Source organism: Chiloscyllium plagiosum, unplaced genomic scaffold (assembly GCF_037043375.1).
Source record: "Chiloscyllium plagiosum isolate Xiang-an unplaced genomic scaffold, Cpla_swu_hap1 HiC_scaffold_39, whole genome shotgun sequence".
Classification (NCBI taxonomy): domain Eukaryota; kingdom Metazoa; phylum Chordata; class Chondrichthyes; order Orectolobiformes; family Hemiscylliidae; genus Chiloscyllium; species Chiloscyllium plagiosum.
Genome location: NW_028270177.1, coordinates 32,307,807 through 32,332,471, shown reverse-complemented (window position 1 = coordinate 32,332,471; position 24,665 = coordinate 32,307,807). Strand labels below are relative to the sequence as shown.

The following is a 24,665-nucleotide window of genomic DNA, read 5'->3' as shown; positions in this document are numbered from 1 at the left end:
TCACTTCCCTAGCTTCCCACGGAGTTCTAAGGTATACCTGATCAGGTCCTGGTGATTTATCCACTTTTATGTGTTTCGAAACATCCAGCACTTCCTCCTCTGTAATATGGACATTTTGAAAGATGTCACCATCTATTTCCCCACCGTCTATATCTTCCATATCCTTTTCCACAGTAAATACTATTGCAAAATACTCATTTAGTATCTCCCCCATTTTCTGCGGCTCCAATCTTTGAGGGGGCACTATTCTCTCCCTAGTTACCCTTTTGTCCTTAATGTATTTGTAAAAACTCTTTAGATTCTCCTTAATTATATTTGCCAAAGCTATCTCATGTCCCCGTTTTGCCCTCCTGATTTCCCTCTTAAGTATACTCCTACTGCCTTTATACTCTTCTAAGGATTCACTTGATCTATCCTGACTATACCTGATATATGCTTCCTTATTCTTCACCAAAACCTCAATTTCTGTAGTCATCCAGCATTCCCTATACCTACCAGCCTTTCCTTTCACCCAAACAGGAATATACTCTCTCTGGACTCTCGTTATCTCATCTCTGAAGGCTTCCCATTTTCCAGCCATCCCTTTGCCTGCAAATATCTGCCTCCAATCAGCTTTTGATAATTCTTGCCTAATACTATCAAAATTAGCCTTCATCCAATTTAGACCTTCAACTGTTAGATCGGGTCTATCCTTTTCCATCACTATTTTAAAACTGATAGAATTATGTTCGCTGGCCCCAAAGTGCTCCCTCTCTTGACACCTCAGTCACCTGCCCTGCCTTATTTCCCAAGAGTAGGTCAAGTTTTGCACCTTTTGTAGTAGGTACATCCACATACTGACTCAGAAAATTTTTATACATGCAATTCTGGTCTCCTTCCTATTTGTGAAACTTCGACGTTTCGGGCAAAAGCCCTTCATCAGGATGAAGGGCTTTTGCCCGAAACATCAATTTTACTGCTCCTTGGATGCTGCCTGAACTGCTGTGCTTTTCCAGCACCACTAATCCAGAATCTGATTTCCAGCATCTGCAGTCATTGTTTTTACCTTCTTGTGAAACTTGAAATGGTCAGAAAAGATTTACAAGGATGTTGCCAGGGTTGGAGGATTTGAGCTATCTGGAGAGGTTGAATAGGCTAGGACTGTTTTCCCTGAAGCGTTAGAGGCCGAGGGGTGACCTTATGGAGGTTTATAAAATTCATGAAGGGCATGGATAGGAAAAATAGACAAGGTCTTTTCCCTGGGGTGGGAGAATCCAGAACAAGAGGGCATAGCTTTAGAGTGAGAGGGGAAAGATATAAAAGAGACCTAAGGGGCAACTTTTTCACGCAAAGGATGGTATGTGTATGGAATAAGCTGCCAGAGGATGTGGTGGAGGCTGGTACAATTGCAACATTTAAAAGGCATTTGGACGGGTATATGAATAGGAAGGGTTTGGACAAATCTGGGGCAGGTGCTAGCAAGTGGGACTAGATTGGGTTGGGATATCCGGTCGGCATGGACGAGTTAGACCAAAGGGTCTGTTTCCTTGCTGTACATCTCTATGACTCTCCATCTAAATCTTTAACACTATGGCAGTCCTAGTAAATGTTTGGAAAGTTAAAATCCCACCCTATTATTCTCATAGATAACTGAAATCCCCTTACATATTTGTTTCTCAATTTCCTGCTGACTGTTAGGGGGTATATAATACAATCCCAATAAGGTCATCATCCCTTTCTTATTTCTTAGTTCCACCCAAGTAACTTCCCTGGATGTATTCCCAGGAACATCTTCCCTTCGTACAGCAGGAATACTATCCCTTATCAAAAACACTGCTCAACCTCCTCTCGTATCCCCCTTTCTATCCTTCCTGTAGCATTTGTATCCTGGAACATTAAGCTGCCAGTCCTGTCCATCCCTGAGCCTCGTTTCTGTAATTGCTATGATATCCCAGTCTCATGTTCCTGACAATGCCCTGAATTCATCTTCCTTCCCTGTTAGGCCTCTTGCATTGAAGTAAATGCAGTTTAATTTTTCCATCCTACCTTACTCTCTGCTTTGTTCCTGCTGCCCTGACTGTTTGATTCATTCCCTTTCTGAACTGTACCAGTCTCAGATTGATCTCTTTCCTCACTATCTCCCTGGGTCCCACCCCCCACCTTACTAGTTTAAATCCTCCCAAGCAGCTCTAGCAAATCTCCCTGCCAGTATATTAGTCCCCTTCCAATTTAGGTGCAATCCACTTTTCTTGTATGGGTCATTCCAACAATCAAAAAATGTGAACCCTTCACCTCTGCACCCACTCTTCATCCACACATTCATCTGCTCTATCCTCGTATTCCTACCCTCACTAGCTCACAGTAATCCAGATATTACTATCCTTGAGGACCTTTTTAAATTCCGGCCTAACTCTATATTTTCCCTACAGAATCTCATCCTTTTCCCTTCCTACCTCGTTAGCTCCAATGTGTACAATGACCTCCTGCTGGCCCCTCTCCCCCTTGAGAACATTCTGCACCCTCTCTGAGACATCCTCGATCCTCACACTAGGGAGGCAACACACCATTCTGATTTTTCCCTACTGACCACAGAAACGTCTATCTGTGCCTCTGACTAGAGAGTTACCTATCACAATCAATCGCTTGGAACTCAATGTACCCCTCATTACATTAGAGCCAGTCTCGATACCAGAAACCTGGCTGCTCATGCTACATTCTCCTGACAGTCCATCACCCCACACATTTTCCATAGCGTACTTGTTTGAATTGGGGATAGCCACAAAAGACTCCTGTACAACCTGCCTACCCCTCCAACCTTTCCTGGAGTTAACCCACCTACCTGACTGTATCTGTAGCTTTTCTCCCTTACTATAACTGCCATCCATCACAACCGCTAGCTCTTGTAAATTCTTCATTGCCACTAACTGCTGCTCCATCTGATCCATGTGATCTGATAGAATTCACAACCAAAGACACTTCTTGAAGACATAATCATCAGTAACTTAGAAGCTCTCCTTAAACTCCCACCTCTGACAGGAAGAGCATATCACTCTACCAAAGGCCATTTTTGCTCTTTCACAATCTGCAGACCCAGAAAATAGCACTGTCTTATTGCTGTAAAATAACAGTGCTGCAGGCTAATGTAGTATTTATGGTTTATATTTTTAAAATTGATTCAAGAGATAGCTTTCAATAAAACATTTAATCAGGAAAGAACCCATCCTACTCACGACTGTAGATTTCCAGCAAGGTTACATGTTTAAAACTATGCACTTACCTGTTCCTGTGCTGTGAGCTCTCCCACACAGGTTCCTCCAAGGTCAGTTGGGAATTTTACTGTTTGTTAATTTTTCCTAGACGCACTGCGATGTCCAGCCATATATGAACTCAAACAGCAAAGGCAGTAACTGTGCAGATTCACTGCTGTGTCAGTTAGCAGTGTAGGTTTCTTTCTGTCTGTCTCCTTCACTGCCTTCCTCCCTTTTAAAAGTGCTGTTGTTATGACAGTGCAACAGCATACAAAACAGTAATTGTTGCTCCTGGAATTCGAGGAAATCACCTCCAACACCTAAAATACCTCAAAACAGGAGTAGCTCTTACAGCCACAATTTTTTCCTGTCCTCCATCTTGGGTTACCCAGAATCCATATCTTTGGACTGTGGGAGGAAACTGGAGCATACGGAGGAAACCCACGCAGACACGGGGCAAAAGTGCAAACTCCACACAGACTGGAATTGAAGCCGGGTGCCTGGCCTATGAGGCAGCAGTGCCAACCATCCAATCCTCAACTCCAATACATGATCGAGGGACCTAGCACAGGAACGATAGTGTGGGTGAGGAGAGGGCTGAAACTAAGGGCAGGTGGCTTTCAGCTCCACCATCTCACCTACACTGTTGTTCCTATGCTCAGATCCCTCAATCATTTATTGGAGTCGAGGATTATCAGGTCAGCTGTGATCTCATTGAATGGTGTGGTGGGCTGAAAGACCTGCTTCCTGCTACTGTGTCTTGGGGTCTTATGATTATAGCGGAATACCTGGTAATGAGAGACTGCAAAGGGGGCCACTACCAAACCAGACATGGTTTGCTGGATGATCTTCAGGAAGTGCAGGCAAGCCACATGTCTTTAGTATTATTGTGGTGAGCTCAGGGAAATTAGGCATGAAGTTACTACTTAATGAGCGTGACATTCCACTGTCAAATCTGAATCTAAAGTAAAGCCTTGCCACCATCTGATTTAATAGATGGGCAAGGCTTGGCCACTGAGCAGAGACTAATGCAGGGCCCCCTCCCACAATTAAGTGAACCAAACAGACATGTTTCCTGTTGCACTGAATCCTGCCCAATGTTTCAACTTGCCAGCTTTTCATCAGTCTTGAACCTAAAACACTATAGAGGAGCCTCGATTATCCAAAGTACACAGGTGGGAGTGTTTTGGTTGGTTATCGAATTCCAGATAATCGAATGCTGGATATCATAGTTTAACAGAGCATCAGGACATTGCCAGATAATCCGATATTTGGATTATCAAATGCCACATAATTGAGATTCCTCTGCAATTGTTTAGCTCCTCAGACACTACCCGGTGTCTCCAGCAGTCTTTTTGGAGGAGGGAGGTTTGTTTCAGTTCTGCAGCATTTGCAGTGCTGTGCTTAACGCTTTAATTGCTTTTAATTCTTCATTTCAGACCTTGATCATCTGAATCCTGGCCACTAAACATGGAGGGTACACTTCTTGGCTGTCAAGTATTGGATATTTTACAAACGATCATTCCTTCTGCCACTGTCGACATCGGTTTGCAGTTTGTGCCGGCTTTTCTTCATTGTGTTACTGATTATAGTTTTGTGCACATGTCAGTCAGTACAAAGAAACAGAAAATGTCTTTTATTTTATATTCCCCTCCCATGTGGAATGTTGTGAGCAACATCCCACCCCACCCCACCCCCCCAACCCATTTCACAGCACTTCATTCTTATAATCGCCTTGCTGTTCCGTCATTGAGAAAGGATATGATATTTATTTTTGATGCTTGCTTTAAATGTGAAAAATAACTTTTATTCTCGTGTTCAGCTCAGTTTTATTCTCCCTGTGCCATCTGTTCTATGGGATTTTTTAAGCATTTATTTAGTATCTTTACACAAAAAAAATGTCTGTTCTACGGCTGTTCAGAAATGACTGCCCAGTAGAATAAAATTTATGGAATGCACGAATGTTGGTGTCGATTTGTTTACTGCAAACTGGGAGATGAGACTCCTTGCATAGCTTGTGGCGTGTAAGAATGAGTTCCACCCAGCAGAAAATCGAGCTGACCATAGCTGCAGTGTTGGTGAATATAAATGAAACAGTTAAGTGACCTTCCCCAGGCAGAATCGGTCATTGCCATTGAAGCAGACTCTGAGGGTAGTCTCACAACACGTCCCATGATGCTAGTGTACTGCCAAGCCCGTCTCCAGCTGATTGCTGCCCTCTCTGAAATAAGCTTAGCCTCGTAATACAGTAAACTTCCTATTATCCAGCACCTACCCGGCCAGGAGTGTGCCAAGTGATCAAATATTCCGGAAAATCAAGTGGTCCACACAATCAAAGTAAAAAAACACACTTTAAGTAATAGAAATGTAATGCATAGGGTATACACATTACTGTTATGCTTTCTTATTTAAATGATTTATGCTGTAAATAATGCAACTTTGTCTTAAATAAAACTTACTGGCAGACAGCCTTCCCACTCTCACCCTCAACTGACTGCACAGATGTCAGTGTGGTGCTGGAAAAGCACAGCAGGTCAGGCACGATCAGAGGAGCAGGAGAATCGATGATTCAGGCATAAGCCCTTCATCAGGAATTAAGGCAATTCTCCGCTTCATGTTCAAAACCCTCTGCAGCCTTATTGCTTCCTACTTCTGTAATCATCTGTACCTCAACCAACTTCTGAAAGCACTGTTGTCTTGACTGCTCGGACATCATGGTAGCTTGTGGCATTTGAGAAATTGACTCGAAATTGAATCAACCGTTGATATTTCATGTGGTCATTCCATTGAACAAGTATATTTACATTGAGGTAAATCAATTGCAAATTGTAACAATTGGACACAATAATGCACTAAACTTCGCAGCATTTAAGTTATATAATTTTTACCAGTTTATCAAGAATGGCAGTTCATAAGGTGTTGGTTAAAACAAAGTTTGCTGTACTACAGTATGAAAGGGAAGCCAATGCTGCAGCATCACTGTGCTGTCCAGGGGAGCTACCCCCACACCTTAACTATAAAAGGGAAGTTCCTGGCATTATCTTGAACTGGCAAAAGGCAATATTCCAAGGCTCACAATTATGAGGGCCCGATACAGTTGCTGCTACCTAATTTTTTTCACATCAGACTCTCTTTCACCAGATACCAACAAGGACATTCATATAGTGCCCTTAACACGGTAAAATATAGCAAGGTACCTCAGTGAAATAGAATCAAATGACAACTGACACCAACGTTAAGCAGGAGACCTACGGACTTTTGGCCAATTGTTTGGTCAAAGAGGAAGGTTGTGAAGAGTAACCCAAAGGAGGATGGGAAAAAGCAGATATTCAGATTGGACATATTAAGGTTTCTGATCAAGAAGGCTGAATGAATGGTCACTGGTGAAACAAAGGGGACAAAGTGAAGAGACTTAGAGGACAACAGTGCTCTCAGAAGCTGGGTGAGGTACTGACTACAAAGATAGGAAGCAATAAGGCTGCAGAGGGTTTTGGACATGAAGCGGAGAATTGGCTTAATTCCAGTGGCTTCCAGCTCACAAACAACATTGAGTGATGTGTGATTTGGGTTTGATGTAAGTTAGAATACTGGAATGGAAGACAAGATGTCAACAGAGTTGAAAAGTCAAATTTGAAGATAATGAAAGCATGGATGCAGGTTTCAGAAGAAGCTGGGCATGGACAAAGGTGATATCACAGTGGTGGAAATAGGCAAATATTCTAAAGGAGTGGATATCAGATGCAGAAGTCAGAAAATATCTAATTTGCTCTGCGTCGGTGACCAGGAACAGGAATGGAGTCAGGTGACTTAACGTATATTGGATACTAGATGTACAATTGTATCTGAATAAGGTGACAAATGCAGAGCAGACGATAGTTTAAGATGGTAATCTTCACATTAATTCACTAACGTAGGAGTAAGAGAAGACATAGGGTGACACTGTGGCTCAGTAGTTAGCATTGCTGCCTCAGAGAACCAGGAACCCAGATTCAATTCCATCCCCAGGAATGAGCTGCCAGAGGAAGTGGTGGAGGCTGGTACAATTACAGCATTTAAAAGGCATCTGGATGGGTATATGAATAGGAAGGGTTTGGAGGGATATGGACCAAATGCTGGCAACTGGGATCAGATTAGGTTAGGATATCTGGTCAACATGGAGTTGGACCAAAGGGTCTGTTTCTGTGCTGTACATCTCTATGACTGTGTGGAGTTTGCACATTCTCCCCATGTCTGTGTGGGTTTCCTCCCACAGCTAGAGATGTGCAGGTTCGGTGAATTGGCCACGCTAGATTCTCCACTGTGTTCAGGGATGTATAGGTTAGGTGCATTAGTCAGGGGAAATATAAAGAAATAAGTTAGGGGAATGGGTCTGGGTGGGTTGTGCTTCGGACAGTCGGTGTGAACATAGAACATTACAGCACAGTACAGGGCCTTCAGCCCTTGATATTGCGCCGACCTGTGGAACCAGTCTGATGCCCATCTATCCTACACAATTCCATTTTCATCCATGTTTATCCAATGACCATCTAAATGCCCTTAAAGTTGGGGAGTCTACTACAGTTGCAGGCAGGTCATTCCATGCCCCTATTACTATTCTCTGAATAAAGAAACTAAATCTGATATCTGTCCTGTATCTATCACCCCTCAATTTAAAGCTATGTACCCTCATCACCATCTGAGGAAAAAGGCTCTCACTGTTCACCCTACCTAACCCTCTGATTATCTTATATGTCTCAAGTCACCTCTCAACCTTCTTATCTCTAACGAAACAGCCTCAAGTCTCAAGCCTTTCCTCATAAGGTGTTCCCTCCATACCAGGCAACCTCATAGTAAATCTCCTCTAAACCCTTTCCAAAACTTCCACATCCTTCCCATAATGCGGTGACCAGACCTGTACGCAATACTCCCAAGTGCGGCCGCACCAGAGCTTTGTACAGCTGCAACATGATCTCGTGGCTCTGAAACTCGATCCCTCTACCAATTAAAGCTAACACACCTGCTTAACAACCCTATTAACCTGGGTGGCAACTTTCAGGGATCTATGTACATGGACACCGAGATCTCTCTGCTCATCTACACTCCCCAGAACCTTACCATTCGCCCAGTACTCTTTATTTCCATTGCTCCTTCCAATGTGAAACACATCAAACCTTTTGACATTAAACTCCATTTGCCACCTCTCAGTCCAGCTCTGCATGTCTATGTCCCTCTGTCCACAACTCCACTGACCATAGTGTCTACGCAAATGTTAGGCCAAATGGCCTGTTTCCACACTGTTGGGATTCTATGATACATAAGCCTGTTCTAACACTAAAGTAGATTGTGGCTTATCTAGACCTTGGTTCCTTTCATCACTATTACTGCACACACATTACCTAAATGAACTTATCAATCTTATTATCAGATTTCCATTTGCTGCACACTACATTTGTATAGAGTTCTAGAGGACCATGTCTCTCCATATAAAAACATATGTCCTGAATTTGCTCCTAAGTGACCTTGCTGTAAAGGTTCTGCATCCTTCTATACAAAACTCCCTCATGTGGGAAATAGTTTCCCTTTATCTACTTTATCAAAACTCTTCATCGCTTTAGATGCGGTGCTGGAAAAGCACAGCAGGTCAGGCAGCATCCAAGGTGCTAGGGAATCGATGTTTCGGGCTTAAGTCCTTCATCATTCCTGATGAAGGGCTTATGCCCGAAACATTGATTCTCCTGCTCCTCGAGTTATGGAGAGAAAGGAGGCGAAATCAGGTTAGAAGTCCAGTGAGGATCAACTCAATGTTGGGAGGAACTGGCTGCATCTTTTAACCAGGTTGCAGGTGTTGAATGAGATTCTTGCCTAATAAGAGGGATTATCATGTGTTAATGATCTTATTAATTGCACATCATGGCCCATTGCTTTGCAGCATTGCGTTGTACCACGTACTGTCAGTGGGTTTGATGTTGAAAATTCTTGATGTGGAAGTCAGAGTAGTTACCTGGCAACCTCAGCTAGGAAGTGCTTCCATGTTGCTCACCTTGCAACAGCCTCTCAGGGCATGATCCATGAGCACCAGCTCTCATTCACAGACAATGGCATCGAATGCCAACCCCTCAGGATCCTCATGGCACCTCTCTGATCCACTTGCAGGATATTTAAGAAATACATTGTAGGGTCCACCAGCCACCAGCTGCTGCAAGGACATATTGTGTATAGAGACGGGCACCCAGTTTTCACACTGGGGCAGCTCTCTTAGCATTTGCACATGCATCTTGAAGTTGTCCATGCCTTGCTGTGCCCTGCCTGCTCGCCTTTGGCTCTGGCTGGAGTTGCAACATATCATCAGTGCTGTCATTATTAATGTATTGTTTTGTATAGACACATGAACAGGCTGCACATGATTAAGGATCTGTCCAGGGAGGGGATAGCTTGCTGGACAGCACACCGAGACTTCAATTGAACATCTGCAAGGTGTGCCAGCTGCCATTTAATAGCAAACACACTTCACATTTACCCACCAGGGGCTACATTTACAATGTGGAATCGTCCTCAGTCCAATCTAGGGGGAGGGGGGAGATGCTGCTGCAGTCAGGGAGTCAAGATGCCATCAACCAAGGGCACAGTCCACACACAGTCCAGCAGTTTGGTCATGGTTAGTTGTCCACTCGGCCTGCTCACTGTCAGTGGACCTACAGTCCAACTACAATCCAAGGAATGGACAGTGGTCAGTCCTGTAGGGTCAGCTCCAGTAGTCAGGAGAATTGTGTTTTTTTCAGTCAAGGAGGGACAAAGCCAGTGGTCAGGGCTCTTTGGACTACTTATTGAAGTTAGTCAGAGGTCTGTGGAAAATATAGTGCAGTGGTCCTTGTGTTGATTGGTGAGGAGAGTGCAAAGGGAGGTTCATTAACAAAAGGAGATGAGGGGGTCAATGGACAGGGAAGCAGAAATATCTGTCAAGTTGGGGACATGGATGATGAGACAGGCAAGACAAGGTATAAAGGGATGATATGGAATAGCATCAGAGACCATGGTAGGCATTGAGATGAGGATGGGGTATTAGCAGTGACCACCATCTTGGCCTCCACAGGGGGATCATAGAGAAGCAGGATGGGCATCTGGGAGATGTTATTGTCAGGGTCAGGGCCGAGGGAGAGCAGTTGAAGGCAAAGTTCAGTGTGGTGGCATTTATTGGTAGATGGGTGGAAATGGGTTGCTGGGGTACAGTGTGGTAAAACAGGGCACAGAGGTTCTGCAGAGTTATCTGGTGGCTAGTAGAGCTCACCGCTGGTAGTGTTCACCACAAGGTGTGTTTTCACTGTCATCACTTGTTGTTCACTAGGTGAGAAATGCAACTGTAAAGTGACATGGTCCAGGTTGAGGGAACATGAGAAGTCATTGGCAGGTAGGATCAAGGACAATCCTAAAGCTTTCTAAAGGAATATCAGGGATAAAAGAATGACTAGGTAAGATTAGGGCCAATCAAGGACAGTAGTAGGAAGTTGTACATGGAGTCCAAGGAGATGGGGAAGCACTAAATGAATATTTTTTGTCAGTATTCACACTGGAAAAAGACAATGTTGTCGAGCAGAATACAGAGATAAAGGCTACTAGACTAGACAGGATTGCGGTTCACAAGGAGGAGGTGTTAGCAATTCTGGAAATTGTGAAAATAGCTAAGTCACCTGGGCCAAATGGGATTTATCCTAGGACTCTCTGGGAATCCAGGGAGGAGATTACAGAGCTTTTGTTTTTTGATCTTTATGTCATCATTGTCTACAAGAATAGTGCCAGAAGACTGGAGGATAGCAAATATTGTTCCCTTGTTCAAGAAGGGGAGTAGAGACAACCCTGGTAATTATAGACCTGTGACCCTTACTTCGGTTGTGGGTAAAGTATTGGAAAATGTTATAAGAGATAGGATTTATAATCATCTAGAGAGGAATAAGTTGATTAGAGATAGTCAACACGGTTTTGTGAAGGGTAGGTTGTGCCTCACAAATCTTATTGAGTTCTTTGAGAAGGTGACCAAACAGGTGGATGGGGGTAAAGCAGTTGATGTGGTGTATATGGATTTCAGTAAAGTGTTTGATAAGGTTTCCCAGAGTAGGCTATTGCAGAAAATACAAAGGCAATGGATTGAGGGTGATTTAGCGGTTTGGATCAGAAATTGGCTAGCTGAAAGAAGACAGAGGGTGGTGGTTGATGGGAAATGTTCATCCTGGAGTTCAGTTACTAGTGGTGTACCGCAAGGATCTGTTTTTGGACCACTGCTGTTTGTCATTTTTATAAATGACCTGGATGAAGGCGTAAAAGGATGGGTTAGTAAATTTGCAGATGACAGTAAGGTCGGTGGAGTTGTGAACAGTGCTGAAGGATTTTGCAGGTTACAGAGGGACATAGATAAGCTGCAGAGCTGGGCTGAGAGGTGGCAAATGAAGTTTAATGTGGAAAGATTTGAGGTGTTTCACTTTGGAAGGAGCAACAGAAATAAAGAGTACTGGGCGAATGGTAAGATTCTTGATAGTGTAGATGAGCAGAGAGATCTTGATGTCCATGTGCATAGATCCCTGAACATCACCACCCAGGTTGTTAGGATTGTTAAGAAGGCATATGGTGTGTTAGCTTTAATTGGTGGAGGGATAGAGTTTCGGTGCCACAAGGTCATGCTGCAGCTGTACAAAACTCTGGAGTATTGCGTACAGTTCTGGTCACTGCATTATAAGAAGGATGTGGAAGCTTTGGAAAGGGTGCAGAGGAGATTTACTATGAGGTTGCCTGGTATGGAGGGAAGGTCTTACGAGGAAAGGCTTGAGACTTTAGGTTGTTTTGGTTAGAGATAAGAAGATTGTGAGGTGACTTAATTGAGACATATAAGATAATCAGAGGGTGGTCTTAGGATGGACAGTGAGAGCCTTTTTCCTTGGATGGTGGTGGCTAGCACGAGGGGACATAGCTTTAAATTGAGGGGTGATTGATATAGGATAGATGTCAGAGATAGTTTATTTACTCAGAATAGTACAGTCGTGGAACACACTGCAATAGAAAGGAGAAAGTGAGGACTGCAGATGCTGGAGATCAGAGCTGAAAAATGTGTTGCTGGAAAAGTGCAGCAGGTCAGGCAGCATCAAAGGTGCAGGAAAATCTACGTTTCGGGCATAAGCCCTTCTTCAGGATTGCTGTGTCTGCAACAGTAATAGACTTGCCAACTTTAAGGGCATTTAAATGGGCATTGGATAAACATATGGATGAAAATGGAATAGTGTGGAATAGATAGGCTTCAGGTTGGTTCCACAGGTCAGCGCAACGTCAAGGGCTGAAGTGCCTGTTCTGTGCTGTAACGTTCTATGAGTAGAGCCAGGGTCAGTTTGATGGATGAAATTGTGGGATCCAAATCTGCTGGATGCTAGGACAAAGAAAGGGCAAATACATTTGCAAACTCCATCTAAATTGCAATCATTTCATCGTCCATTTGTGATGCAGGCAGAGGAAAGATGCTCAGCACGCAAACTCTGGTCAAAGGTGATTTGCAACATACCATGGCTCCTTGCAAATTGTACGTCGGCATGTTACCGATGCTGAGGGTCAGCAGCAATGAATTAAAATGAAAGAAATGCTGCCATAAATGATCCATGACTTGTGAATTTTGACAGAGTGGTGTGGGGTATGGAGATGATTGCTTCATGATCTGACATGTAAATATGACTGTGGGCTGTACTGAATGCAATGATTAAGTTTCCAGGATGGGTAGGGGTGAGAGTCTTTTGATACATTTTCCCTGGGATTGTGTCCCAGGCTGAACGCAGTACTTCTCACAGAATCTGACTACAATTCTGTGCAATGGAAGTATCACTTCCTCAATTTATATTCCAGCCACTTTGAAATAAAGATACATACCCACTGGCTTTTACGTTGTTTCTCACACTTGCGCAGTAGATTTTCGTTCTTTTTGTTTTGAAATGCAAGCAAAATCTTTTTGTTCCTCCACAGCTCCCGATTTCTCATCATTCAAAAAATATTTTAATTTCATCTTCCTCTGTTCCATTAAACATATCCTGGTCGTGCACCGTCCCCCGATCAGATTAAAGAATCTACTGATCTAAATCTGCAACGTGGACGGACTGACGATGTTTTGGGGTAGGCTGAACCACACCACACGAGGGAGCTGAAAGGTACGTTGGAGCCACACTGCCTGAGCTCTCACTCATTATAAAGCTGCACAACCACAGCTAGAGGTATTGCTCGTTAAAATTGTGCTGCGTCAACAGCCTCTCTTGCTGTCTGTAAAATAATTTTATCAAGGAGACAGCAGGGGTAAGTGACGGATACACCTTCTGAAGGTGCTTATGTGGTGCAGGGCAACAGCCCTGAGTCTACTGAGCTATTTTGCTCTGAAGTCCAATGTGTGAATTCACCCAAGCTGCTCTAATATTCTAATAAGCCAATTCTTTCACTCAGATCTGGTCAGCTTCTTGCCAACGCATTTACAACAAGAGAAAACGAAATGGCAGACTGAAATTCATTTATAATTCTTTCTTGTTTAGAAAAAAACAGGAAGTTGAAACAGCTCCAGTGATTTTTAATTTCAAGCATTCCAGCCTTGTGTGACATTTCTTCCCTCTACCCCGCACTAGGCAACAACAACTTACACTTTTAGCCAGTTGGATATCTGAATGTGTTGTTAATGTCCTGAGGCACTTCAGAGCAGTGTCACTGGACAGAATTTGACAGTAAGTCACACGAAGACGTACAGGTGATCAAAAGTTTGTCAAATGCGTAGATTTTTAAAAAAATGGATCTTAAAGGAAGTGGGGTATGAAAATGGTAAGAGTTTTAGGGACAGAATTCCAGAGTTTAAGATCTCTGGCTGGAGGCAAAGCCAAAAATCATGGAACAGTGGAAGTTGGGCAGCTGATCGTGTAATACAATACTCAAGGATACTGTTCAGCCCATTGAAAATGCAGGGACTCTGTCAAAGTCCCATTCTCACCTTTTCTTCAATATCTGTGCAACTGTTTCTCCCTCGTGTAATAAAAGCTGCCATTGAACTCAACAGAATTGACTGAACACAGATCTGTTGGAAAGAGCAGGAGCCTATTATAGTAAAACATGTAATCGCTAAAAACTTTAAATAGTCTTTAATTCTAGCCAAAGGCAGCAACAATATAAACCACTTGTACAAGCAAGGACACCCAGCTAAAGATATCCTCAAAGTCCAATTCCCCCCATATAACACTTAAAACATTGAGAATTTCCTTCATCAGTTTGTTATATTTGATAAGAAATAGTAGACAAAGTCTCATTTCAGTTCTGTTTAATAAAGAAGGGCTGTCCATACAATTCAGCTTTTGTAAACAGATAATTGCTTTCACGTTGACTATGTGAATTATCACAGAAGTGACCTATATGATTAGTGCATGCAGCACACACTCAAAGCTGTAGATTGTATTGCAATAATTCATTTAATGCCACTGCAATATCAGCATCTACTGTTTTGGAAGTTTGCAGAATCTAATGAGACTGGTTATCCATCGGCCCATTATACCTGGGAATGGTTCTTGGAAAGAGCTTCCAATTTGTCCAACGCGGCCTTGCTCTTTTCCTACAGTCCTGCAAACATTCTCAGTTCAAATATTTATCCAACTCCAGTTAGAATTGAATCTGCTTCCACCACCCCTTTCAGGAAGTGCATTCAAAGTTGTAACAAATAACAGCATTAAAACGTGGTAAAGACACAGACTGGTTACATTACTGGACCAGCGATCCAGAGTTCAAAACTCATCATGTCAGCTAGGGATTTAATTAAATTTAATTAAATAAGGCTGGATTAAAAAACACAGTCTCCGTAACGGTGACCATGAAATGACTAGATTGTTATAAAAGTATGTCTGGTTCACTAACATCCTTCAGGGAATGAAATCGGTCATCTTTCCCCAGTCTGGGCTACATGTGACTCCAGATTGATAACAACATGGTTTATTCTTAACCACCCCATGAAAATGGTTTATGAAGAGAAACAGCTGTATTCATGTAGGCAGCTTGCCACCTTCACAAGGGCAATTTTAGAAATGCAATAAATGCCTGTATTGAATTCCTGTGAATTTACTGAAAAAAAGTCTCCTCAGCTCCTGTCTGGTTGTCATTATACAAAACTGATACTTCAATAAATTGCACCACACACACTGTAAGCACGGATATTGACTGGATTTGGCATCTACCTCAGACCAGAAATCTCTCATCCCAAAGCAAAATGAATGCATTTGTTCTTGGTAATTATTTCACTTTTTGTTTCTTATGCACACAGTTCCCTAACTTCACACAAGAACAACCTTGGAGGAATAATACAGTACCAATACCAAAATAGAAAAAAGAAATCATTTGCAAAGCACCAATACAATTTGTTTAATAAGAAATTTACTCTAATATTAAATCTGCATAACAAAAAATGCAACTTTGGACAGAAAAATAAAACATTTAGATGACTGAGTTTGCTTTTTACTTTGTCTTTGCGTCTTCTTTTCTCTTCAAGAAAAACTCGGGTTTATTCACACATCTGTAGGCAAGTAATTGTGGCACGATGCCATAGAGTCCATTTGTTATTAGAAAAATCAGCTGAGCCTCTTCTGGCACTCTGTACATATATGGAGTTCTGGAATGAAGGGATGCTCCGATATGTGAAAATTGTGCCTGTTATAATTGGGCAGGGGAGAGGAGAAAAGGATGGTTAAAATCCTGAGCAATACCAAACACTAAGCAGTGGAGCTTTTAATAGACAGATTAGGTTTTTATTTATTTGTATTAAGAGCTCCCAAAAGATCTCGGTGATGTATATTTCTTGCCATACGTTTGGGAGAAAGTTTCTTCTCAAAAATCGCAGCAAAGAGCACTGGCGACTCTAGGTCAGGAGGTGATGAATTACCTAAGCTATCCAGCAAAGTTGCAGTTATTAAACAGAATGGCATGTCAATACAGAAGCATGTACAGTATAGCTTAACTTTCTGCCATCACTACAGTGAATATAGTTCAAAAGGAGTGGAGGTCCAACCTGACATTGGAGAATAACAGTCTCTACTTAGTTAGAGACAACAACAAATTGCACTTACATTGCACCTTTAATATAGCATACCAAAAGTCCCAAGGTGTTTCACAGGAACATTGTAAAACTCAATTTGGCTCTGAGCCATATAAGGGCAGATACCCATAAAGCCATAAGATATAGGAGCAGATTTAGGCCATTCAGCCCATTGATACTGCTGCATCATTCGATCATGGCTGATATGTTTCTCAATCCACTCTCCTGCTTTCTCCCCATAACCCTTGATCCCCTTAGAAATCAAGAACCAACTATATCTCTCTTAAACACATTCAATGACTTGGCTTCCACAGCCCTTTGCAGCATTAAGTTCCACAGATTCACTGCTGAAGAAACTACTCATTTCAGTTCTGAAAGGCCATCCTTTCTCTCTGAAGCTGTGCCCCTGGGTCCCAGTTTCTCGTACAAGTAGGAACATTTTCTCCACATCCACTCTATCCAGGCCTCTCAGTATTCTGTAAGTTTCAATCAGATCCCCCTTTTCATCCATCTAAACCCCATTGAATACAAACCCAGAGTCCTCAACTGCTCCTCATATAACAGGTCCTTCATCCCCAGAAACATTCTTGTAAGCCTCCTCTGCACCCCACCTCCAAGGCCAGCTTCTAAGTATCCTTCTTTAGATATGGGGCCTAAAACTGTTCACAATATTCCAAATACAGTCTGAACAGAGTCTTTTACAGCTTCAGCAGTACATTCCTGCCCTCTTGTATTCTAGCCCTCTTGAAATGAATGCTAATATAGCATTTGCCTTCCCGACTATCTACTGAACCTTTCTGTGAAGATGACAGCCTAGTTATTGTTAGACTATTAATCTAGAGACTCTTTTAATGTTCTGGGACCAGGGGTCAAATCTTGCCATGGCAGATGGTGGAATTTAAATTCAATAACCATCTGGAATTCAGGATCTAATGATGACAGTGAAACCATTGTCAATTGTCACGAAAAACCCATCTCGTTCTGTACTGATTGTAGTGAGGTCAGCTAGGTGGACCTCAAAGAATATAAGTTCCCTGACTGGGGTTGTTAACCTGGTCTAACCTAAGACAGATATAAACAGGAGTATCAGAGGTTCTGGTCACTCTGAGAGCTGGCCCTGAGGGAGCTGGGTCAGTGTCAAGGACTCTCCGTGTGTAAATAAAAGGTGACTTGTGAGGGGGACACCAGCCTCTGTGCAGTTATTTCAGGCTCACTGAAGTCCTTTAGAGAAGGAAACTTCCCTCCTTACCTGATCTGGCTTACATGTGACTCCAGACCCATAGCAATGTGGTTGACACTTAACTGCTGTCTCGGCATTAGGGATGGGTAATAAATGCAGAATGTGTAAATTCCTCAAAACACCTTTGGGTTAATATTGTTTGATTGACTCTAAAGACATTGAGAGGGTGGATAAACAGTCTGGTCTCTATGGAAACATCACACACCAAAGTCTAAGGTCTACACACTTCTGTGGATATGGTCAGTAACTTTTACATCTCCTAAAGGATTTTGTTTAAAAAAAGAACTGCATAATTAACCTTAAATGAATCCTGAACTAGGATTCCAAATTTGTTTCTGTTTCAGAAAGCAAAAAACATCATGGTCAAACAGCAGGCTTTAAGGGGCATCTTACAGGAGAATTAGAGTTGGACAGATCTTGCCTTCAAATTCCTGGGGTGTTCTTCCACCATAATTCTGCCAGAAGTGAAATGAGGCACGAATAGACGCAGATACTTTTTCTCAAAAGTTAGCAGTCACCCGAGGATACCCATGGAAATTCTACACCTGCAAATCATCGCGTCATTGCGAACACACATCAAACACGCCCATTTCAAAAATTATCATCCTAAACAATTAAAGGCACACTTGCAGCCATCCAGTCACAGATCTTCATGTTAAATCCAGTGAACAGTTAATCACACAGCTAAAATTTCTCTACCCAAACAAAAACAGGTGATTCCCTGTCTCCAAAAACCCTTCAGCTGTTGGAAAATCTCGTGCAGAATGTGTAAATTCCTCAAAACATCTTTGGGTTAATTTTGTTCGATTGACTCTAAAGGCACAGAGAGGGTGAATAAACAGTCCGATCACCACAGAGACATCACACACCAAAGTCTAAGGTCTACACAGTTCTGTGGATATTTTTAGTACAGGCAGCTGATATTTAAAATAGCATCATTGTAGCTGGAATTGGGTTTGGTCATAATGTTTCTCAGTATCACCAACTGAGGTCAAGGATGAGATCAAATAAAAGCTTAAATTAAGAGTGCAGCAAGGCTCCACACTCCTGTTCGTTCTGTGAGACACTAGGATGACCACTGAAGCTTTCACATTCCGTCCACACCAATCTATTTTTTTCCTCACATTCTAACATTCTGTTGTTGCACAATGCTCTTCACTTTCAGTCCTGCTCCCAGCTCCCTTTCTTCATCTACCATAGATAGATCTTCAAACAAGAATCTGCTATCTACATAGCATCCTTCTCTCAACAGCTAGCTCTTATAAATAGGACTTTTAACAAGAAACAAGTTAAATGCCTCCCAGTAGAGTCAAATGGTGGCACAGTGGCTGAGTGACTAGCACTGCTGCCTCACTGCACCAGGAACCCCAGTTCAATTCTAGCCTCGGGTGACTGTCTGTGTGGAATTTGCACATTCTCTCTGTGTCTGTGTGGGTTTCCTCCCGCACTCCAAAGATGTGCAGGCTAAGTGGGTTAGCCATGGGAAGTGCAGACTTACAGAGACGGGGTGGGTCTGGGTGGTATGCTGTTCAGAGGGTTGGTGTGGACTTAATAGGCTTTGACACTGTAGGGGTCTAAGTAACAAGTTTTCATAGATACCAACTCCAGCAATATACACTATTGGCCAGTGTTAGTTAACTGATGCTTCGAGGCTTGTTAAGCCATGAGGACTTTAAACCTTTTAATAGAGTAGCAGCAGTTATCCTATTACATTCGTGAATATGAATGAGTAACCATAATAAGATGGCTCAGTGGATAGGCCTGGCTGATTTCAAGTCCAACTTCACAGCGGGACTGGATTTTTTTTTAAATTCATTCACAGGATGAAGGTGTCACTGGCTAGGCCAACATTTATTGCCCATCCCTAATTGCCCAGAGGGCAGTTATGAGTCAATCCCATTGTTGTGGGTCTGGAGTCACATGTAGGCCAGCCCAGCTAAGGATGGCAGTTTCTTTCCCAAAGAACATTAGTGAATCAGATGGGTTTTTCCTGACAATGTATGCATGATTAACATTAGACACTTAATTCCAGATTTTTAAAAATTGAATTCAAATTCCACCATTCAAGCTCAAGTCCTCCTGAACACTGGGTGTCTGGATGAACAGACCAGCAATGATACCACTAGACCATCACCTCCCCTATGCTATCTGAATTACTAGTCAGATATTAAGCTGAGGCGCAGTCATCTTTCACAGGTAATGCCAAAAAAATCCAGTGGCACTTTTCAAAAGGTGGTACAGTGGCTCAGTGTTTAGCAGTGCTGCCTCACAACGCCAGGGACCCAGGTTTTGTTAAAGATAAAATAAGTACACAGACAAAATATAGTGCAGATGCTGGATAACTGAAATAAGCAAAGGAAGTGCTGGACTGGAGCTGGACTGCTCCACAGCTGTGGAGAAAGAAACAGAGTTAATCTTTCAAGTCTGGTATGACAATTCCTCAAAACCCGAGTCATTCGACTTGAAATGTTGACCCTGTCTCTGTAGATGCTGCCAGACCTGCTGAGTTTCTCCAGCACTTTCTGATTTACTTGAAATAAAAACTTAAAATAAGGAAAAGGCTCTGCACTCCTTCACAACAATCCTTGCCATCATTCTTATTTTCATATCTCTTTTATCCATCAACTACACTTGGACCTTCAAACCTGAATGGGTTATCTACATGCCATCCCTCTTAGAAACAGATGATCATTAGCTCCTACGAATAGTGCATTTATCAAGAATACAGACACTCGACTGGCAGTAAAGCACTTGGGAAGTGTAGGATATTACATAAATGCAGTTTGAGGTGCTCTTGGGTGCAGAGCAAGGACATCTGGGTCCCACCTGCCCCAGAAATGTGTAATAGCATCTCTGAACGCTGATGAGAAAATATTGATGTTTTATGGTGGGAGGTAAGGAAGTGATGCATATTGTCAAGATAAGAATTAGAACAAACTTTCTACAAGACCTCCTTTGAAATTGTTTCAATTACTTGCCTTGGGGAGATGTTTCAGTGCATCTTAAAGATGGTACACACTGCTAACACTGTGTGCATTGGTGGTGGGTGGCATGTTGGCTCAGTGGTTAGCACTGCTGCCAACAGCACTAGGAACCCAGGTTCGATTCCAGCCTCAGGCAACAGTCTGTGTGGAATTTGCACATTCTCCCTATGTCTGCGTGGGTTTCCTGTGGGTGCTCCAGTTTCCTCCCACAGTCCAAGGATGTACAGGTTAGGTGGATTAGCCAGGCTAAATTGCCCATGTGTCCAGGGGTGTACAGGCTAAGTGAGTTAGGCATGGGAAATGCAGGGATAGGGGAGTGGGTCCGAGTGGGATGCTCTTCAAGGGTCAGTGTGGACTCAATGGACTAAATGGGCTGCTTTCACATTGCAGGGATTCTATGATTTGCTGTGAAAAGACATAATTGCGCTTTCTCCTGTCCCTGCACAATACAGTCAGTTAATAAATAAATGCAGTAGAGACGGTTAGCTCACTGCTTTTGTGCACCATCTGTTTAGATTGGGGCTATTTTAGTGAATGCTAAAAAATAAATAAACCATTAGTAAAGGTTAAACATATCCATTGTTCCTTAACTCATCTACCAGGTCTGGTAGTCAGGCAACCAGGGTTCAAATCCAGTGTGATAAATTCTGAAATTTAATTTGATGCATTGTGTTGTATTTGTTCAAGGGATGTGGCTGTCGCTAGCTGGACCAGTATTTATTGACCGTCCATTATTGCCCTTGAGAAGTTGTCAGTGAGCTGCCTTCTTAAACCACAGCAGTCCATGTAGTGTCTATAAACCCAGAATGTGCGGCCACACAGGGCCATCCAGGTTTTTGGACTCAAAGACAGTGAAGGAACAGTCTTATTGTTCCAAGTCAGGATGGAAGTGTGGCTTGCAGGAGAACTTCACGGGTCTGAAAGGTGTTGTTAACAGACACTTGGTGAGATGCTTCAATGGATTAGTGGTGCACGGAGTGAATGCTGGTGGATGTGGTGTCCATAAAGCAGGCTAAGTTGCTCTTGAGAATTGTTGGAAATGCATTCATCCAGGCAAGTGGGAAATCACTTGTACCTTGTTGATGGGGGACAGGCTTTGGGGAGTCAGGAGTGAGTTACTCACTGAAGGATTCCTAGCCGCTGACCTCCTTTTGTTTATATGTTCAGTTCAGTTTACGGTCAGTGGTGACCTCCAAGATGTCATTATAGTCAGGGATTCAGTGACGATAATGCCTTTAATGTTCAGTGACAATGTTTTGATTCTCTCTTATTGGAGATGGTTGATTGTGAATGTGGCATGAATGATACTTCACTCCAAGGCTAAATACTGTTGAGGTTCTGTTGTACATAAACACCGGCTATTTTAGTATCTAGGGAGTCACAAATGGTGGTAAACATTGTGCAATCTCAAGCAAATGACCCCACATCTGCCCTTATGATGGAGCGAAGGTCATTGATTAAGCAGCTGAAGATGGTTGGGCCTAGGACACTACTCTGAGGAACTCCTACAGAGATGTCCTGGAGTTGAGATGACTGACCGCCCCAACAGTCACAACTATCTTACTATTTGCCAGGTATGACTCTAACCGCAGAAAGTTTGCCCCCCAACTCCCATTGACTTCAGAGTACACAAAATGGATGACTTAAGAAAGAATTCCATTGTTGTCTGCCTGAGATAAGTGGAAAGAAAATCTGGTAGATTTAAATCAGACTTGGGAGTTACATTAACCTGCGGTTTTAGCATAATGTTTTAAAAATCTGGTCCTCAGGCTATTAGAGGAGGATACCCTAAACATTAATCTTTGTTGGTACCTTCCCTCAAAAATAACCGAGCAACAGGTTGTACTCAGAGCAGCTACTGAGAGCATGGAGCTGACCCCTGACCCCAGTAAAGGGCCAGTCCAATTCCTGGTCCGGAGGGGAGGGGATTTTGGTTCCTGATAGCCAAGAATCTTTTGCGAGGGGAGGGGGAGGTTCTGAAGGGGGAGCTTTATTAGCACTGGTGGGTTGGGGTGTGTTTTTTGCGGGGAGGGTTCGGTCTTTGTGGTCCTATATGACAAATAGTGATGTAAGAGAAGCTCCTCCATAAAGCTGTTCTTTCCTCCCTCTACTGCCTGGTTACCGAAAGTCTAGTAAAACCAGCCCAAGACCAACTGGACCTGCAAGCTAGGTTAATACAGAGGCTACCAGCCTCATTATTAAACTGGCAATCTGCTACTGGGTAGTTCAGAGGTAGGTTTGGCATGTTTAATACATTCATATCTGACACAATAATAGGAGGTAAAACTCATTCTTCAGTCTTTATTATCAGACCATAACCTATGACCTACTGACCATGAATCGAGTGTGTTAGATCCAAGCCCAGGAAAATACCAGATCATTCTACTCAATCACATGGAATAACCCAAGAGACTCCTTAAGGTAAGGATTGATTGTGTCTATCCTGACTATTCGATAAGAGTCAATTGTTAGATTGATTTTTCCATTTTGAAAATCTGCCAATCTTCTGGTTGCCAAAGACTTAGCTCAGTTTTGTTTCCAACACAAGTTAAGCAACTTGCTTCAAAAACACAATCAAGGCTTAATAAAGGAAGAAGATATCAGCTGGCAGTTGAGTCACGGGGTGCAGTGGTTATGTGACTGAACATAAGACCATAAAACCATAAGACATAGGAGCGGAAGTAAGGCCATTCGGCCCTTCCGAGTCCACTCCGCCATTCAATCATGGCTGATGGGCATTTCAACTCCACTGACCCACATTCTCCCCATAGCCCTTAATTCCTTGTGACATCAAGAATTTATCAATTTCTGCCTTGAAGACATTTAGCGTCCCAGCCTCCACTGCACTCTGTGGCAATGAATTCCACAGGCCCACCACTCTCTGGCTGAAGAAATGTCTCCGCATTTCTGTTCTGAATTTACCCCCTCTAATTCTAAGGCTGTGTCCACGGGTCCTAGTCTCCTCGTCTAACGGAAACAATTTCCTAGCGTCCACCCTCTCCAAGCCATGTATTATCTTGTAAGTTTCTATTAGATCTCCCCTTAATCTTCTAAACTCCAATGAATACAATCCCAGGATCCTCAGCCGTTCCTCATATGTTAGACCTACCATTCCAGGGATCATCCGTGTGAATCTCCGCTGGACACGCTCCAGTGCCAGTATGTCCTTCCTGAGGTGTGGGGACCAAACCTGGACACAGTACTCCAAATGGGGCCTAACCAGAGCTTTATAAAGTCTCAGTAGCACAACAGTGCTTTTATATTCCAAGCCCCTTGAGATAATTGACAACATTGCATTCGCTTTCTTAATCACGGACTCAACCTGCATGTTTACCTTTAGAGAATCCTCAACTAGCACTCCCAGATCCCTCTGTACTTTGGCTTTACGAATTTTCTCACCGTTTAGAAAGTAATCCAATCTTGTATTCTTTTTTCCAAAGTGCAAGACCTCATTTGCTCACATTGAATTCCATCAGCCATTTCCTGGACCACTCCTCCAAACTGTCTAGATCCTTCTGCAGCCTCCCCACTTCCTCAGTACTACCTGCCTGTCCACCTAACTTCGTATCATCGGCAAACTTCGCTAGAATGCCCCCAGTCCCTTCATCCAGATCATTAATATATAATGTGAACAGCTGCGGCCCCAACACTGAACCCTGCGGGACACCGCTTGTCACCGGCTGCCATTCCGAAAAAGAACCTTTTATCCCAACTCTCTGCCTTCTGTCAGACAGCCAATCCTCAATCCATACCAGTAGCTCACCTCGAACACCATGGGCCCTCACCTTGCTCAGCAGCCTCCCGTGTGGCACCTTATCAAAGGCCTTTTGGAAGTCTAGGTAGACCACATTCACTGGGTTTCCCCGGTCTAACCTACTTGTCACCTCTTCAAAGAACAGGTTATTAAGAAGCTTAATAACACACACAGACCCTGAGATGGACGACCCCCATGATTGCTGGATAATTCAAATCCAGTTTGAAAACCCCAGAAATAAAATGCCAGGACCAGTGAAGGTAACTGAATGTTAACACATAATATGGTTTTGACAGGGATGTCTGAGAATCAGCAGAACTAAGGGCCTGAACTAAGGAATAATTGGGTGAGAGATGATTATATAAATATGTGTAAGACAAATATATATAAGATATGTTTATATACATAT

The 24,665-nt window shown here is 42.9% G+C and overlaps 2 protein-coding genes across 4 annotated transcripts in view; one reads left to right on the top strand and one right to left on the bottom strand.

Annotated features, from left to right (window-relative positions):
* The window catches only part of hdgfl3 (HDGF like 3), a 136,708-nt gene extending 131,013 nt beyond the window's left edge, over positions 1 to 5,695 (top strand). For both annotated transcript variants that reach the window (XM_087981239.1, XM_043677582.2), the window contains one exon: positions 4,667 to 5,695. In XM_087981239.1, the coding sequence (XP_087837365.1) occupies positions 4,667 to 4,681 (15 nt within the window). In that variant the 3' untranslated portion in view covers positions 4,682 to 5,695. The remainder of the gene's footprint in view (positions 1 to 4,666) is intronic.
* An 8,808-nt stretch (positions 5,696 to 14,503) lies between these two features.
* LOC122541070 (transmembrane 6 superfamily member 1-like) overlaps positions 14,504 to 24,665 on the bottom strand; it is a 65,847-nt gene continuing 55,685 nt past the window's right edge. For both annotated transcript variants that reach the window (XM_087981237.1, XM_043677580.2), the window contains one exon: positions 14,504 to 15,893. In XM_087981237.1, coding sequence (XP_087837363.1) covers positions 15,702 to 15,893 — 192 coding nt within the window. In that variant the 3' untranslated portion in view covers positions 14,504 to 15,701. The remainder of the gene's footprint in view (positions 15,894 to 24,665) is intronic.